At 44.7% G+C, this 19,007-nt stretch overlaps 1 protein-coding gene across 2 annotated transcripts in view; it reads right to left on the minus strand.

Moving 5' to 3' along the window:
* CRYM (crystallin mu) overlaps window positions 1-19,007 on the minus strand; it is a 96,505-nt gene that overhangs the window by 19,830 nt on the left and 57,668 nt on the right. For both annotated transcript variants that reach the window (XM_089674789.1, XM_089674790.1), the window contains exon 6: window positions 13,985-14,106. In XM_089674789.1, coding sequence (XP_089530915.1) covers window positions 13,985-14,106 — 122 coding nt within the window. The remainder of the gene's footprint in view (window positions 1-13,984; window positions 14,107-19,007) is intronic.

Below are 19,007 nucleotides of genomic sequence, written 5' to 3' on the forward strand. Positions count from 1 at the left end.
TAGGGGCCTGGCAGCAGCAATGGGAGGCCCATAATCTACCAGCACCCTATGTCAAAAAATTCTACACACCAGCAGTGTGTGAGGAGACCTGAAAGTGGCACATGGCAGAGTGTGGCGATGGAGACAGCAGCAATGGGAGGCCGTACAGGGACCCATGAGAGACTCTGGACCTGGCAGCAGCATGAGGAGGCGGTATATAGGGGCCTATGGCAGATTAGGGGCCTGGCAGCAGCTATGGGAGGCCCTTAATCTGCCAGCACCCTATGTCAAAAAATTCAACACACCAGCAGTGTGAGGAGACCTGAAAGTGGCACATGGCAGAGTGTGGCGATGGAGACAGCAGCAATGGGAGGCCGTACAGGGACCCATGACAGACTCTGGACCTGGCAGCAGCATGAGGAAGCGGTATATAGGGGCCTATGGCAGATTAGGGGCCTGGCAGCAGCAATGGGAGGCCCATAATCTGCCAGCACCCTATGTCAAAAAATTCTACACACCAGCAGTGTGTGAGGAGACCTGAAAGTGGCACATGGCAGAGTGTGGCGATGGAGACAGCAGCAATGGGAGGCCGTACAGGGACCCATGAGAGACTCTGGACCTGGCAGCAGCATGAGGAAGCGGTATATAGGGGCCTATGGCAGATTAGGGGCCTGGCAGCAGCTATAGGAGGCCCATAATCTGCCAGCACCCTATGTCAAAAAAATCTACACACCAGCAGTGTGTGAGGAGACCTCAAAGTGGCACATGTTTGAGGCATGATTCATGGCGGATTTAGTCAGTTGTGTCAGGAACTGGTGGTTTGAAATCCAGACTAATCCACGCCTGATTCATTTTCACAAACGTGAGTCTCTCCACACTTTGGGTGGACAGTCGTGTCCTCCGCGGAGTTACAATACCTCCTGCCGCACTAAACACGCGCTCCGATGCCACGCTACTGGCTGGGCATGACAGCCTTTCAAGGGCAAATTCAGCTAGTTGGGGCCAAAGGTCAAGTTTCGTTGCCCAGTAGTCAAGGGGATTGTCTACCTCGGTTGGCAGGGTGCTGTCCAAGTAGGCCCAAGCCTGTTGTTTGAGGTCCTGCTCCAGGTCCACCTGATGCTGCTGCTGCTGCTGCGGCTGGTTAGTAGTTTCCTCACTGCGCTGGTGAAGAAAGCTACTCATCATCGACTGCAGACTGAGGCAGCTGCTGCTGGTGGAGCTGCCACTGCTCCTACCACCCCACCCCTCCCCTGCTGCCATGGCAGCGGAACGCGAGCGCACAGGGCCCACAGTGTCTGAGGATGGACGTTGGCGCACAAAGGCAGAGACCAACTGACTACATAGGTGGTTTTTATAGTACGTTATTTTGGCCTCCCTCTCAGCAGGTGTGAAAAAGGCCACCATTTTGGAACGGTAGCGAGGGTCCAACAAGGTGGACAGCCAAAAGTCATCCCTCTGTCTGATGGTTATTATTCGGCTGTCGCTACGCAAGCAACCGAGCATGCTATGGGCCATTTGTGCCAAGGAATGCGAGGGACTCCCTGCCTCCATCTCCACAGCATACTGCCACGGTGCGTCTGGGTCCTCTGTCTCCTCCTCCTCCTCCTCTACCAGATGCTCCTGCTCCTCCACTCCTGTCCGCTGAGTGGAAAAACCACCCATTTCACTCAATAATTCCTGAGCACAAATGTCCTCCTCTACCTCCTCCTCTTCTTCCTGTCCTGCCCCCACAGGGGTCATGTGGCGTTGAGATCTGTGCGCCACGTCTACCGCACCCTGACCAGCCATTGTTAACAGCATTTGTTCAAGGACGTGCAACAGAGGAATGACGTCGTTCATCCCATAGTCCTGCCGACTCACGAATAGCGTGGCCTCCTCAAAGGGCCTGAGCAAGCGGCAGGTGTCACGCATGAGCTGCCAATGGCTGACATCTAAGTTACACAGGGGAGTACCTTTATCCGCTTGTAACATCAGGAAATCGGTGATGGCCTTTTGCTGTTCGTAAAGGCGGTCTAACATGTGTAGTGTTGAATTCCACCTTGTTGCAACGTCGCAGATCAGGCGATGCTGTGGAATTCCGTTCTGCCGCTGCAGCTCAATGAGGGTGTTCTTTGCGGTGTAGGAATGGCTGAAATGCATGCACAGTTTACGTGACATTTTAAGGATGTCTTGCAGTGGGATGGTGGATTTTAAGAACCGCTTGACAACCAGATTGAACACGTGAGCCATGCATGGCGCATGGCACAACCTTCCTTGACGCAGAGCAGACACCATGTTCTTTCCGTTGTCGGTCAACATGGTTCCGATTTTCAGTTTGCGCGGAGACAGCCATCTGTCGATTTCTCTGTTCATTACACTCAGAAGTTCCTCCCCTGTGTGACTACGTTCGCCAAGGCATACCAGGTGCAGAACAGCGTGACACTGTTGCGCCCTGCACATGTGATATGCCGGTCGGGTAATGGGACTTGGCACGGGGGTGGCGGCTGAGGACACGGCGGAAGAAGAGGTGGTAGAGGCGGACATCTTTGCCGGACCAAGGACGTGCAAACGTGGAGGCAAAAGCGGCGTGACCTGTCCAAGTTGCTGGTGCGGCTATGACGGCACCACGTTCACCCAGTGGGCCGTAAATGACATGTACTGTCCCTGACCGTAGTTACAGCTCCACACGTCGGCGCTGCCGTGCACTTTGGCAGAGACCGACATGCTCAAAGACTGGCCCACCATGTCTTCTACATGTGAATGCAGGGCTGGCACTGCCTTTTTGGCGAAGAAATGACGGCTTGGCACTCTCCACCGCGGCGCGGCACAAGCCATCATTTCTCTGAAAGGTGCTGAGTCCACCACTTGGAAAGGGAGGGACTGCAGCACCAGCAACTTGGACAGGAGGACGTTCAGCTTTTGCACCGTCGGGTGCGTGCTCGCAAACTGTTGTCTCTTGGAAACGGATTCCAAGAAAGACTGCTGACGGAATCCGTGAAGAGGAGTAGCAGGAGAAGGAGCATCTGAACGAGCGGAAGATGCCAACGAGCGACAACTCCCCTCAGCAGAGGTGTTGGAGCCTTGACTGGCTGATGGAGGGCGATTGACGTCGGGTGACGGAGCAAGTAACGGAGCGGGTGATGGAGCGGGGGCTGGGGCGGGCAGAACCGCCGTATCTTTATCACGGTTTTCCCAGGCCACCAAATGGCGACGCTGCATATGCTGCCGCAACGCTGTAGTCCCAACATGGGCCCCCTGGCCACGCTTGACTTTCTGGCCACATAGTCGACATACGGCTACGTTTACTTCCTCGGGCGGCTTGACGAAAAATTGCCACACCGCCGAGTAGGAAACTTTGCCCCCGATACTCCTCACTGGCTGACTGCTGCTTCCTCCGTACACACCGGCACCACTACTGGCCGTGGTGGTAGGCTGCAGTGGAGCTGGTGCTCTACTCCGTGGCCGTTTGGCTCCACTGACACTGCTGCGACCCTGCTGCTGTCTCCTGGGCAACCCACCGACTGTTTTGCTCGCTGCCAAGCTGCCACCCTCTTCTCCTGATGATGCGGAAGAAATTGCCTGATGACGACGAGGCTGCCAAGTGCGATCAACCTCCTCATCATCAAGTAGGGTCTCCGCCTCACTACTAGCCCCCTCGGCTGCGTCTGGGTCAGGAGACAGACCTGTCTCTAGACCGGCTACCGAGCCACTCTCCTCGCCACTACTTCTTCGCCTGGCTGCTGAAAAGGCGGATGTCTCCCCCCGTTCCTGACCGCCCTCTGTTAGCTCTTCCTCACTGTACAGTGGGGCTGAGCCCACAGCATGCGATACTTCGCTTGGTGAGGGAACACCAAAGGACAGGGGCAGGTAGAGGACACGTGATTTCAGTGGGCTTGGTCCCGGGCCATGCCAACTAACGGTTGTGTCTGACGTACCCACCGACCGTTGGCTGTAGGTGTCAGAGGTGACCTGGGAAGAGGAAGACGACCGAGCCAACCAATCGACGACGGCAGGGTTGTCGGTGGAGACACGACCGCTGGATGACACCGGGAGCACTGGCCTCTGGCTGCGAATAGTGCTGCCTCGACCCCTTCCTCTGCTGCCACGTCTGCTTGCTCCTAAAACATTGCCTCCTCTGCCACTCCTCTGCATGTTGTCTGACATACTCTTTAATTAAACGATTATGTGTCCCTGAGTAACAATTCTGTGTCCCTGAGTAACAATTCTGTGTCTGTGCGAGTAACAATTCTGTGGCCCTAAGTAACAGTTCTGTGGCCCTCAGTAACAATTCTGTGTCCCTGATTAACGTTTCTGTGGCCCCAAGTAACAGTTCTGTGGCCCTCAGTAACAATTCTGTGTCTGTGCGAGTAACAATTCTGTGTCTGTGCGAGAAACAATTCTGTGGCCCTAAGTAAAGTTTCTGTGGCCCTAAGTAACAATTCTCTGGCACTCAGTAACAATTCTGTCTGTCCCTGAGTAACAATTCTCTGGCACTCAGTAACAATTCTGTCTGTCCCTGAGTAAAAATTCTGTGGCCCTAAGTAAAGTTTCTGGGGCCCTGAGTAACAATTATCTGGCACTCCGTAACAATTCTGTCTGTCCCTGAGTAACAATTCTCTGGCACTCAGTAACAATTCTGTCTGTCCCTGAGTAAAAATTCTCTGGCCCTAAGTAAAGTTTCTGTGGCCCTGAGTAACAATTCTCTGGCACTCCGTAACAATTCTGTCTGTCCCTGAGTAACAATTCTCTGGCACTCCGTAACAATTCTGTCTGTCCCTGAGTAAAAATTCTGTGGCCCTAATTAAAGTTTCTGTGGCCCTAAGTAACAATTCTCTGGCACTCAGTAACAATTCTGTCTGTCCCTGAGTAACAATTCTCTGGCACTCGGTAACAATTCTGTCTGTCCCTGAGTAACAATTCTCTGGCACTCAGTAACAATTCTGTCTGTCCCTGAGTAAAAATTCTGTGGCCCTAATTAAAGTTTCTGTGGCCCTAAGTAACAATTCTCTGGCACTCAGTAACAATTCTGTCTGTCCCTGAGTAACAATTCTCTGGCACTCCGTAACAATTCTGTCTGTCCCTGAGTAACAATTCTCTGGCACTCAGTAACAATTCTGTCTGTCCCTGAGTAAAAATTCTGTGGCCCTAATTCAAGTTTCTGTGGCCCTAAGTAACAATTCTCTGGCACTCAGTAACAATTCTGTCTGTCCCTGAGTAACAATTCTCTGGCACTCAGTAACAATTCTGTCTGTCCCTGAGTAAAAATTCTGTGGCCCTAAGTAAAGTTTCTGGGGCCCTGAGTAACAATTATCTGGCACTCAGTAACAATTCTGTCTGTCCCTGAGTAACAATTCTCTGGCACTCAGTAACAATTCTGTCTGTCCCTGAGTAACAATTCTCTGGCACTCAGTAACAATTCTGTCTGTCCCTGAGTAAAAATTCTGTGGCCCTAAGTAAAGTTTCTGGGGCCCTGAGTAACAATTATCTGGCACTCCGTAACAATTCTGTCTGTCCCTGAGTAACAATTCTCTGGCACTCAGTAACAATTCTGTCTGTCCCTGAGTAAAAATTCTCTGGCCCTAAGTAAAGTTTCTGGGGCCCTGAGTAACAATTCTCTGGCACTCCGTAACAATTCTGTCTGTCCCTGAGTAACAATTCTCTGGCACTCAGTAACAATTCTGTCTGTCCCTGAGTAAAAATTCTGTGGCCCTAATTAAAGTTTCTGTGGCCCTAAGTAACAATTCTCTGGCACTCAGTAACAATTCTGTCTGTCCCTGAGTAACAATTCTCTGGCACTCGGTAACAATTCTGTCTGTCCCTGAGTAACAATTCTCTGGCACTCAGTAACAATTCTGTCTGTCCCTGAGTAAAAATTCTGTGGCCCTAATTAAAGTTTCTGTGGCCCTAAGTAACAATTCTCTGGCACTCAGTAACAATTCTGTCTGTCCCTGAGTAACAATTCTCTGGCACTCCGTAACAATTCTGTCTGTCCCTGAGTAACAATTCTCTGGCACTCAGTAACAATTCTGTCTGTCCCTGAGTAAAAATTCTCTGGCCCTAAGTAAAGTTTCTGTGGCCCTGAGTAACAATTCTCTGGCACTCCGTAACAATTCTGTCTGTCCCTGAGTAACAATTCTCTGGCACTCCGTAACAATTCTGTCTGTCCCTGAGTAAAAATTCTGTGGCCCTAATTAAAGTTTCTGTGGCCCTAAGTAACAATTCTCTGGCACTCAGTAACAATTCTGTCTGTCCCTGAGTAACAATTCTCTGGCACTCGGTAACAATTCTGTCTGTCCCTGAGTAACAATTCTCTGGCACTCAGTAACAATTCTGTCTGTCCCTGAGTAAAAATTCTGTGGGCCTAATTAAAGTTTCTGTGGCCCTAAGTAACAATTCTCTGGCACTCAGTAACAATTCTCTCTGTCCCTGAGTAACAATTCTCTGGCACTCAGTAACAATTCTGTCTGTCCCTGAGTAAAAATTCTGTGGCCCTAATGAAAGTTTCTGTGGCCCTAAGTAACAATTCTCTGGCACTCAGTAACAATTCTGTCTGTCCCTGAGTAACAATTCTCTGGCACTCGGTAACAATTCTGTCTGTCCCTGAGTAACAATTCTCTGGCACTCAGTAACAATTCTGTCTGTCCCTGAGTAAAAATTCTGTGGCCCTAATTAAAGTTTCTGTGGCCCTAAGTAACAATTCTCTGGCACTCATTAACAATTCTGTCTGTCCCTGAGTAACAATTCTCTGGCACTCGGTAACAATTCTGTCTGTCCCTGAGTAACAATTCTGTGGCCCTAACTAGCGTTTCTTTGTCCCTAAGTAACAGTTCTGTGGCCCTCAGTAACAGTTCTGTGTCTGTGCGAGTAACAATTCTGTGTCTGTGCGAGTAACAATTCTGTGGCCCTAAGTAACAGTTCTGTGGCCTTCAGTAACAATTCTGTGTCTGTGCGAGTAACAATTCTGTGTCTGTGCGAGTAACAATTCTGTGGCCCTAAGTAAAGTTTCTGTGGCCCTAAGTAACAATTCTCTGGCACTCAGTAACAATATTGTCTGTCCCTGAGTAACAATTCTCTGGCACTCAGTAACAATTCTGTCTGTCCCTGAGTAAAAATTCTGTGGCCCTAAGTAAAGTTTCTGTGGCCCTGAGTAACAATTCTCTGGCACTCAGTAACAATTCTGTCTGTCCCTGAGTAACAATTCTCTGGCACTGAGTAACAATTCTGTCTGTCCCTGAGTAAAAATTCTGTGGCCCTAATTAAAGTTTCTGTGGCCCTAAGTAACAATTCTCTGGCACTCAGTAACAATTCTGTCTGTCCCTGAGTAACAATTCTCTGGCACTCAGTAACAATTCTGTCTGTCCCTGAGTAACAATTCTGTGGCCCTAACTAGCGTTTCTTTGTCCCTAAGTAACAGTTCTGTGGCCCTCAGTAACAGTTCTGTGTCTGTGCGAGTAACAATTCTGTGTCTGTGCGAGTAACAATTCTGTGGCCCTAAGTAACAGTTCTGTGGCCTTCAGTAACAATTCTGTGTCTGTGCGAGTAACAATTCTGTGTCTGTGCGAGTAACAATTCTGTGGCCCTAAGTAAAGTTTCTGTGGCCCTAAGTAACAATTCTCTGGCACTCAGTAACAATTCTGTCTGTCCCTGAGTAACAATTCTCTGGCACTCAGTAACAATTCTGTCTGTCCCTGAGTAAAAATTCTGTGGCCCTAAGTAAAGTTTCTGTGGCCCTGAGTAACAATTCTCTGGCACTCAGTAACAATTCTGTCTGTCCCTGAGTAACAATTCTCTGGCACTGAGTAACAATTCTGTCTGTCCCTGAGTAAAAATTCTGTGGCCCTAATTAAAGTTTCTGTGGCCCTAAGTAACAATTCTCTGGCACTCAGTAACAATTCTGTCTGTCCCTGAGTAACAATTCTCTGGCACTCAGTAACAATTCTGTCTGTCCCTGAGTAACAATTCTGTGGCCCTAACTAGCGTTTCTTTGTCCCTAAGTAACAGTTCTGTGGCCCTCAGTAACAGTTCTGTGTCTGTGCGAGTAACAATTCTGTGTCTGTGCGAGTAACAATTCTGTGGCCCTAAGTAACAGTTCTGTGGCCTTCAGTAACAATTCTGTGTCTGTGCGAGTAACAATTCTGTGTCTGTGCGAGTAACAATTCTGTGGCCCTAAGTAAAGTTTCTGTGGCCCTAAGTAACAATTCTCTGGCACTCAGTAACAATTCTGTCTGTCCCTGAGTAACAATTCTCTGGCACTCAGTAACAATTCTGTCTGTCCCTGAGTAAAAATTCTGTGGCCCTAAGTAAAGTTTCTGTGGCCCTGAGTAACAATTCTCTGGCACTCAGTAACAATTCTGTCTGTCCCTGAGTAACAATTCTCTGGCACTGAGTAACAATTCTGTCTGTCCCTGAGTAAAAATTCTGTGGCCCTAATTAAAGTTTCTGTGGCCCTAAGTAACAATTCTCTGGCACTCAGTAACAATTCTGTCTGTCCCTGAGTAACAATTCTCTGGCACTCAGTAACAATTCTGTCTGTCCCTGAGTAACAATTCTGTGGCCCTAATAACGTTTCTGTGGCCCTAAGTAACAATTCTCTGGCACTGAGTAACAATTCTGTCTGTCCCTGATTATGAATTCTGTGGCCCTAACTAGCGTTTCTTTGTCCCTAAATAACGATTCTGTGGCCCTCATTAACAAGTCTGTGTCCCTGAGTAATGGTTCTCTGTCCCTAAGTAACTTTTCTCTGTCCCCAATTATCGTTTCTGTGGCCCTAACTCTGTCCCTGTCCCTAGTACAGAGCGGTCTGCCTCTGTTCAATAACTGCAGGCAAATGAAGAATTCCAAAATGGCCGCTATTTATAGCTCGACCATTACACAGTGCTGGCTGGCTGGCTGCTGATAGGCTGATGCGATCACATGTAGTTGAGGCATGCATTATGGGTCAGCGCGCCTTGTCTGCGCGCCTTCCCAGACATCCCCGCTCCGTCGCCGCACATGTCAGCCGCCATTTTCTGAAAAATTTCGATTCGCGCGTCCGAATTAGGCTATTTTTCGGATTCGGCACAAATCGAAATTTTTCAGATATTCGACTCGAATTCCACTTCGGATACTTCGATTCGCTCATCTCTACGCATAACACTGCACTAACCGTTGCATAAAGTACATATAGCTCTCAATATCCATAGTTGAAGACATAGGATGAATGGAACTCTCTGAGTGACACTGCCTTGTCTTTGGCAGTACCTGCATGTATAGCACGTGTATATTCAAGATATTTTAGATTAAAATGTTTATACAACATCTGCACAATTGTCCATTGCTCCATTAAATAGATATTGGTTTTTATTAGATGTGGATGTTGTGTAAGAGCTGGTTCACATACAAGTGGATTGGATGCGGTTTGAGCCACATCCAATACGCATGACATGTGATATAACATTGCTTCCTATGGTTCATGTTCACATAGGTCTGGTGCACTGGCAGTGCAGATTCAGTATGGATTGAAAAAGAGTCCTGTACGATTTCTGAGCAGTGCGATCTGGTTCAGGTGCAGATTACAGGCCCAATGACTTCTGTTGGAATTACTTCTGAATTACACGTCATGAGTTTGTGAACACCATTTCAGGCTGGTGTTCTATCCTGATCTAAACCTGACCTGACCTGCTGAACAACTACAGTGTCAATTAGCTGTTAAAACAGAGCTTCAATTCGCACAGCACATCCGTGAATCCACACTAAAACCTGGAATGGTGCTTAAGACAGCCTCTCAGTAGATACTCTGTACCTGTCAGTGAGAACCATTAACTGGTACAGGTTGCTCACAAGCTAACAAACATTGTTGCATTTCGAACTGCCCATCTAACATTCAGGCTAATTCACACTAGCTTTGTTTTTAACACTCCTCAAACGCCTATGAAAATTATACACATGGCAGCACACACTGCTGTTCACACTGAAGCGTTAGTATTGCAGCAAAATTGACACCACATGTCGAGTCAGGAGGAGTTGAAGCCTTTCAACGCCTCCCATTCAAATCTATGGTGAAGCTTCTCAAACGCCTGACAGGCGTTTGCAAGGCGTTTATGAGGAGTTTGCGGGGCGTTAATAACATGAACTTCATTATAGGTGTTTGTGGTTCAGTTTTAACGCTTGGAAAACGCCTATGAAACGCCTCCCCAAACGCTTTAGGGGCGTTTGGGAGGAAGTCAAATGTGAACAAGCCCTCAGGAAAAGGGTTAACACCAGGGGCAGGCCCAGCTGCAGGAAGAAAAAAAAGACATACAAACCTGTATTTTATAACATTTGCCAAATTTAGTTTAATTTCAAAATGTTCAAGAAAAGAATTAATGATTCTGGGGGTAAACCAGAAAACCTGTGTAACCACTTCAAGTCCGGACACTTTACCCCCTTCCAGTCAAGGCCAATTTTCAGCTTTCAGCGCTCTCACACGTTGAATGCAAAAAGTACTCAGGCAAGCAACACTGTACCCAAATTAAATTTGTATCTTTTTTTTTTTTTGAGACAGATAGAGCTTTGTTTTGGTGGCATTTGATCACCATTTAGTCTTTTATTCTTCACTATATAAATGAAAAAAGACCAAAAATTTTGAAAAAAAAAACACAAGTTTCTTATAAAATTTTTCAAATAATCTTTCTTCATAAATTTAGGCCAAAATGTATTATGCTACCTTTTTTGGTAAAAAAAAAAACCCAAATCAGTATATAGAAAAACAAATTATAATTTTTTTTTTTTTACCGTTTACCTTACCGTTACCCTAGCATTACAATGTCAGCATAGCGACACTGTACTACTTTTGGTGGTGGTGGTGGAGGGGTGATCAGGATTGAGAAATATTGTGAGAGCTGTGACTGGTCATGGCTTATCACAAGGTACAAGGCTGCTCTGAATGATTATAGTGAACAATGATGTCGTCAGGAAATAACATCTTGTTTACTACTGTGCATGTGATCGCAGATTGGCTAATCAGTAATCACATGGTACTGGGGCCACCCACAGCGGCCCGGTACACTGATCCGGGTTCCGCTGTGTCTGGTGGATACAGCGGGCACAGATCATGCCGCTGCAGGCTACCAGGGAGTGCACAGGTGGAGGATGTGGGGAGATGTTTAGAAACGTCCCCCTGCATTGGCAGTGCTCCCATCCAGCAGAGGTTAAAAATGGTACATTCCAACCAAGACTCAAACCTTGACCTGTATACACCCTGCCTGTTGATTGCATTAGATCAGTGGTCTCCAAACTGCTGCCCTTTTGCTTGCCTTTATTCGGCCCTTAGGGCACTATTCCTCCAACTGACACCTACAATTGATCACTATTTCTCCAACTGACACCTACAATTGATCACTATTTCTCCCACTGACACCAAAGATCTAGCACTATTCCTCCCCACCAACACCAAAGAGGACTACTATTCCTCCCCCTAAATCAAAAGACGGCACGGTTTACTCCCACTGAGACCAGGATATTTTCTTCTACTGGCCACATCTGGCCTCCCTAAAATCGAAAGAACAATAAACAGGTTCTTGGGGCACCATTTCTCCAACTGAGAACAATGGGGCACAGTTCTTGCCACAGACAGCAGCAACGGAGCACTATTCCTCCCACTGACACCAACAATGGGACACTATTCCGCCCACTGACACCAACAATGGGACACTATTCCTCCCACCGACACAAACAATGGGACACTATTCCTCTCCTCTAATACCAAAGATGGGGCACTATTCCTCCCCTCTAATACCAAAGATGGGGCACTGTTTACTTGACTGACACCAGGACATGTTTTACCCCCACTGGCCACAGTCTGGACCCTCTAAAGTGTGAAGAAAAACAAACTGGTCCTTTGTTTAGAAAATTTAAAGGCCCCTGCAAAATAGTATAGAGATTTCACAAGAGGTTTTGAAGTTTCCCCTTCTGCAGTGGTAGGGTTTGAGTTTGGCAATTGGCAGCTAAACCCCGGCAATGCATCATGGGAAGAGATTACAGCACTTGGTAGTTCCAGGCGGCTCTGCCTCTGCCAGAATCACAGACCAGAGGGGGTTGTTTAAAAAAGGTAAGTATAGGAAGATCGAGGGCTGGGTTTAAAAAGATGGATTTGCAATGTGGCAGTCTCCTCATTCATGAAAGGTTGGGAGGTATGAGTATTTATAAGGTCTTCACAGTCTCCCTATTTGTACCACTTTCTCCCTCTATTCCATGTCAAATGAAATATTCTAGTCAAAATGTGTGAAGTTATATATATTTGCCCTTTTTATACATGTAAAATAGCATTTTAGAAATCAGAGCTCTGTAGATATGCAGCAGTCTCTTAACTGCTGCATGAACTGCATTGTGCAAAATCTTCTGTTTGTTGTCTTGAACCCACAAGTTTCCATACACATGACTGGATTTGTTTTATTTGGACTCCTTTAACTGCAGCCTGAAAATTTATCCTCACACTACTAAACATGGGAAATGGTTATTTTCAATACACTAATTAGGAATGAATTTTAAATTTCTGTAAAGTCTAAAGCTTATGAAATTGCCAGCTCTTTAATGATACCCTGGGCTTTGTTTAAATATGATTATGTTAATATTTTGCATTATAGATTCCTAACATTAAAGGACAAATATGAATTTAAAAGCAGTATTAGCATTACAGGAATCTCTGTGTATGTGTAATTTACATATATTTCCTAACAATTGAACTAGGTATTATATTTATGCAATATTGAGCCCAGAGGTAGCACCAGAACATTGAATTTACTACATTCGTGTTTATATTAAAAAGGTCCAATATTATATGGTCCTGATATTATCTTGCCAAATATGTATGTAAATAACATGTGGCCTGGAGATAAAAAGGCTGCTAGGACAAGGTTCAGAAGAAGTGGCTATAAAACTGGCTAAATTATTTGGTATGAAAATGAACGGTACACCTTTGCAGGATGCATGCAGATATTATAAAATATTTAATTGGCTTGCAAATTAAAAGAGATTATATATATATATATATAATTTATATATATATATAGTATATATTGTTTTTGTTTTGTCTCCTAACTACACTAAGGGCTAAAAACTGAAATGTACAAATAAAAATTATTACATTTTCACATTTTCCAGGTTCTTTTTAGCTCCTAAAGTAAAATGCCTGTTTGCAGAATACAACAACCCAAGTCAAAGCATTGACCAATTCCAGTCACTTCCCATTCTTTCACAGGGCTCCATCTGACTCAAAATCATACAGAATTCTTTGTCATGTAGTAAATAGTTTTAGAATATTTACTATATACATATATATATTATTAGCATGGTTATTTCCTACACTGGGCACGAGCTAGACAGCATCAACACAAAGATAGTCCTTACTTCAGGTTTAGCATTTATAAAGTCCCTATGGGCACAAGAGCAATCCACAGCAACTGTATCACAGTAGAGACGGTCTCTGTCTTCTTCCCTCCCCCTCCCTTTCTCTCCCTCACAATTCGATACACTTTCCCCTTAGAATAATGGTAGTGGTACAGTGATACCCAGCTGACATACATGCCATCCAATGGTGTCGCTATAGTTTATACTCAAATGCCAGCACTGTGAAGCCAACTGGACTTTATATATAAATAGGTATATATACACCAATGATCTCCTAATCTGAAAAGGGACATACATCCTTCCAATGATCAACTATGTAAAAGTAGTTCTTCCCACTGACCACCGATGAAAAAAGAAATTCATTTTTCATGTACCGTTGAAAAACTATATAATACTTTACTGACTAGTTTGCATAACATATTCACAGTTCTATATATTAAAAAGCACTTTCCTTCCATGATTGATTTTGGGACTTTATTTTTTATTTCTGGTTTATGTATTGATGTAAAATTCTTATGTTTATATTTGAGTTATATATTGGCTGTGGGCTCTTTTTTATAGGGACACACAATATTGATTGGCTTGTATTTTATATATTTAGAAAGGGACAGTGTACTGTTTATTGAGATATTCACAGTTCTACCTCATCAGTTTATATTACCCCAGATAGGACTATATCTCCGGACTCCTTCTGAGCAGCTTCCTTGGTGTCCACATAAAGCACAGAGTTCCTCATTAGCATGTCATCCAGCTCCCTCCAGTCAGGTCTACAAGCTCCGAGAGCTGAAAAAGAATATTGCATTATCTTTCACCTTTTATCACGACAAGCAGGAATACATATACCACAGAACAGGATGTAACAGCATAAAAGTGCTGCCCTATGTAATAAACATATATTTAGTGTTTGCAAAATTATTTGAACTTTAATTTTGATATTGTGTAGTCTATAGTGAAGTTGGGCAATGTTCTTCCAAAACAATAAGTGCCAAAATCACTGTGTGATGCTCCCCTCCTGTCCACCGACTGTTGTGGACTCTATATTGTAAAGACTCAAATGCGCCTTTGTTAGAGAGCTCTTGGTATTGCTGGGACTTTTATTCTCCTTGGTCAATCGCTCCTCCAGTGCATCTCCAGGAATCAGAAGGCTGGTGTATTCTCACATAAAAGAAGGAACGGCAAGAGGGTCCCACATAGCGTAATTCAGTTTTTATTATATAAACATTAAAATTGGTTGCACTGAAACGTACTTAAAAAGCATTAAGAATGTGCACCGGCCTGCGTTCCACTGGCTGGATGTGACATCACAGCTAGTCTCCGCCTAATGCGTGGTACACACGCTGATGCGTGACTTCCAGTCCAGCATTCTTATTGCTTTTCAAAAGTTCCTTTCACTTAAATGCAACCAAATTTAATTTTTATAATTCACCCCATAGTCCTCCAAAGAGGAAAGAGAATATATTTAAAAAAGGGCAAAATTATCAAAGCTCCATATCACAAATGTATGAAATAACATGCAATAAGATATGACAGTAATATCACACATTTTTCTTTAATATTAAATATGCAGCTCTAAAACCATTTATACTGCCTCACTACGGTCATCTGGGAATGAAAAATCCTCTCAAATAAGGCAGGAAAACAATAAAAGTGTATGTCAAGCCAGACATTTGTTTGTTGTTTTCGGTAGAGTAGGGAAGGGTTAGAACTCCTGTCAGGTTTTTGCTGCCAACAAAGATGCAGTTTGACAGATTTACCCTCACTTCCTGTCCTACTGACATTTTGCTAGACAGTAACAAAAAAAAAAAAAATCTGCAAAAGCAACACAGACAAATAAAATGTTATTTCTGATCTGTTGCTGTTAAAGAGAATTTCCTTGTAAAATGTCAGCAGTACAGGAAATGGAGATAAATCTCTTTCTATATATCTTTCTCTTTTCAATTTCAATTAACCAACACGTGCTGATGTTGCAGAATTTGGTCTGAGCACCTCGGTTTCAGTTACCTCTGGTTGTGAAAGAGTTAATGAAGCAGCATTCTCAGGAAAGCTATGAAGTGTTGTTTAAAGATAGAGTGGCTTTAACCTTGACCCAAGCAAAAATAGTCTCAGATATAAACCACTGAATTATTTTCATTTGTACATGCTTTAGTGGAGTTATTGATTTCATGGCCTAACCTCCATTGTGTGAACACAATGGGACCACTTTTTGCAGAAGCCAAATAACCATTCAGTATACTATATTCAGCAGGAAGTTTAAAATTCTATATTCAGCAATGTTCGTATCTTGCAATATTGGACTACAGGTTGACACATGCATAATGGTTAAAGCTGAACTACAGGCCGATATAAAATGTACTGCAGAAAAAACAGGTTTTTTGTACTCAATATACAATCCTTTTCTAAGGACACTGAGGAACACAAGACGTCCTAAACCTTCAGATTTTACACTGCTGTCTAAAAGAGAATTGGAAAATAGAAAGAAATATATATATTGTAGGCCACCCACAGTATAACCCATTCTACTACCAGCATGCCACAATTCTGTAACAAAGCATTTGCAAGAGCATGATCATAAAACAGAGAGCCGGGGCTTGTGTCCCTCAATGCACTCCAAAAGGAATATCAAGTTGAGTGTAAAACTCTTCGAAATTTCTTTGAAGGACACAGGGAACTTAAAAAAAGAACTATCAAAAAATATTTAGGCCTGGTTCACACCAATGCAGTTTGTGCTTTGTTCGTTTCTGCAGTGCGTTTTGCGTTATTGCACATGCGATTTTGATGCATTTATGCTTTTTTTTGGGGGGGGGGGAGGGGGCAACTTGTTGCTGGACAGATTAAAAACTCAAAATACATCAGAAGCGCATACAAAATGCGTTAAAAGTGCACTACATGAGTTTTCTGCAGCATCTCCATTGAACTCTATTGAACTCTGTGTTTTGTGTTTAAAAAGGTCCCTGATCCTTTCTAAAAATGCAGTGGCTAAAAAACGCATCAGTGTGAACGTGTTCCATAGGAAACCATGTAAAATGGACTGTAGTGCGTTCAAAGTGCAAAAAAGCACTAAAAAATGCATTGGTGTGAACCAAGCCTTATTGTGATTTTAAACCCCCTAGACGACAAAGTGCATATATCCATCCTTTAGTTTCTAAGTAGCATGGTCAGACAGGTTCCCCCTTGCCTCTCTGACAACATCGCTACACAGGAGATAGATTTGAGATTGACTGCTCTACAGACCAGCACTGCCATTCACAAAAAGGGGAGAGGGGCCCTGTGCTGGCTATACCTCTCAGACAATCACTAACAGGCCCAACAGAAAAGAACAAGAACTGAAAAGTTCCTGCAGCTCAAAGAGGAGCCTGAAGGCTTTATGCCCAAAACAAGCTTCAGATGGGCCAGAAACATATACCTGGTAGAACCTAAAGAGTTACTAAACCCACAACAGCAAAATAGTCGGTATATGCAGTAAAGCATGCTCGTTATACTCACTGTAGAATTTAAGGGGTTAATCATCCGCATTGAGGAAGAGGATGTTTGATTCTGCCTTCTCTGATCCTCCCCTTCCATTGTCCCCTATATATCTCCTGATAGAACAGAGGTTTGGAGTCACTCTGCACATGCTCAGTTTGGTGTGTATTGTTAGAGAGGTTGTTTTGTTTTCCTTGGGAGTGCATGTGATCAGCTCAGAGCCAATCAGCACTGTCCAGAAAGAGGTCGGGGTCTTTCATCCTCCTAGAAGAGAATGAAAACTTCTCCTACAAGCCTGTCCAGCAGTGCTCTGCTGGACACTGACAGAAAATCACAAGACTGCTGCAACTGCCAATTAGAAAAAGGTATTTAGCAATTTATATTTACTAAAATAATTGCATTTCCATGTTCTGTGTACTGTGCGTAACCCAATAGTGAATGCAAGGTCCTGGGTTTAGTAACACTTTAAAAATGTGTAAATGGAGGGCCAAGTGGCAGCCTTGCAAAATGGGAAAACAGAGGCTTGATGTCGAATTGCCCAAGAAACGCTTATTACCCTAGTGGAGTGAGCCTTCAATGGAAAGAGGGAAAAACTGATCTTTAAGACCATAAGGTGGAACAAGAAGCCGGGGCATCCTTTTTGAGCCCATCCATGATGACAAAAAGGAAAAATCAGATCAACTAGATGGAAGAAAATATCCTGATTAAGGTGGAAAGTGGAGACTGCGTTCAGGAGAAAGGAAAGCCTGGGTCTCAACACAACCTTTTCTTGTGCAAAGATAAAAATGTCAAAGTGTAGAGAGAGACATCTGACAGATTTAAATGGGGGCTTCTGATGTGCTAAAAGAACCAGATTAAAATATTAGGGGGATTTACTGTAGAAACCGCACAGAAGTTAATTTGCACAAAGGCCTTGAAGTGATATTAAAGCCTAATTTTTGTATTAACATAAAAAAGTTATATTTACCTGCTCTATGCAGTGATATTGTACAGAGCGGCCCTTACCTCCTCTTCTGGAGTCTCTCTCCAGTGCTGTCCACTCTTTCCTGCAGGTGCCCCCATATCAAGCTGTGTGTTATGGGGGGCCCATGCAGGCAGGCTCCCAAGTTGGACTGTGTGTGCCCATAGACACACAGCACAGCTCAGCCAATCCCCCCACAGGATTTGATTGACAGCAGCAGACGCCTATGGTTCCCATTGCTGCATGTGTCTCCTGTGAGATAAGGAAGTGAAGGGAGAAGAGCTCAGTCGAAACTGTGCTGAATCATATAAGTGTTTGGGGGAGGGAAACAGGTTGTAGTTTTTTTCCCTTAATGCAGGGAATGCATTAAGGTAAAAAAAACTATTAGACTTTAGAACCACTTTAAATTAGAGAGTGGAAAGCCAACAAACTCTAAAACAGAATGAAAAGTGCAGAAATCTGGCCCTTGGCGGTGCCAAGAGCCAAACATTGCAGACCCAACAGCAGGAAAGAGGATCCAGCTCATGGACAAACTCCTAGAATGGGTGTTATTAAATTGCAGACCGAGTAACAGTCCATTCTGAACTATGGCTGCACCACTTAGCAACCTGAGTTGATTCCTTTCCTCCTGTCAATGCAGCCGTTATAAAAAAAAATAAAAAAATATCACAGAATTGTAGAGGGCAGAAGGAATGGTAGGGTGGACTCCTTCTGTATGCACTGGTCTGCCTCCACTGCCAAACTCACAGCAGGGAGGAGGGCAGGAGATACCGAAGGTCTACAGGGGGAGCAGGAGCTGCCCAACCTTTCATAACAACAAGTGAGTCACTTTTTAATAAGAAGATTTGGGCAGCTCCTACCCTCAAGTGCAGACCTTCTGTGCCTCCCTCCTTCCTCCCTGCTGTGAATTCAGGGGCAGCAGGTGAGTACATTCAGAAGAAGAGTCCATCCTGCGATTCCTCCCACCCTCCACAATGCTGAGTTAAGGAAGGGGGAAGAATGTGGTGGGGGGGTGGGGTGATATGAGGGGGCTTTGAGGTGAGAGGGGGAAGCTGTGAAATGGGAAAGAGGGGGTGGCTCTAATACTGGAGGGCTGTGATGTGAGAGGGGGAGCTGTGATGTGAAAAGGAGGAGCTGTGATGTGAGAGGGGGAACAGTGATATGGGGGGCTGTGATGTGAGAAGGGGGAGCTATGATATGGGGGACTGTGATATGAGAGGAGTGATGTGTGATATAAAAGTGCTGTGATGTGAGGGCTGTG

Source organism: Staurois parvus, unplaced genomic scaffold (genome assembly GCF_062004578.1).
Source record: "Staurois parvus isolate SC_StPar_1 unplaced genomic scaffold, SC_StPar_1.0 ptg000152l, whole genome shotgun sequence".
In the NCBI taxonomy this organism is placed as follows: domain Eukaryota; kingdom Metazoa; phylum Chordata; class Amphibia; order Anura; family Ranidae; genus Staurois; species Staurois parvus.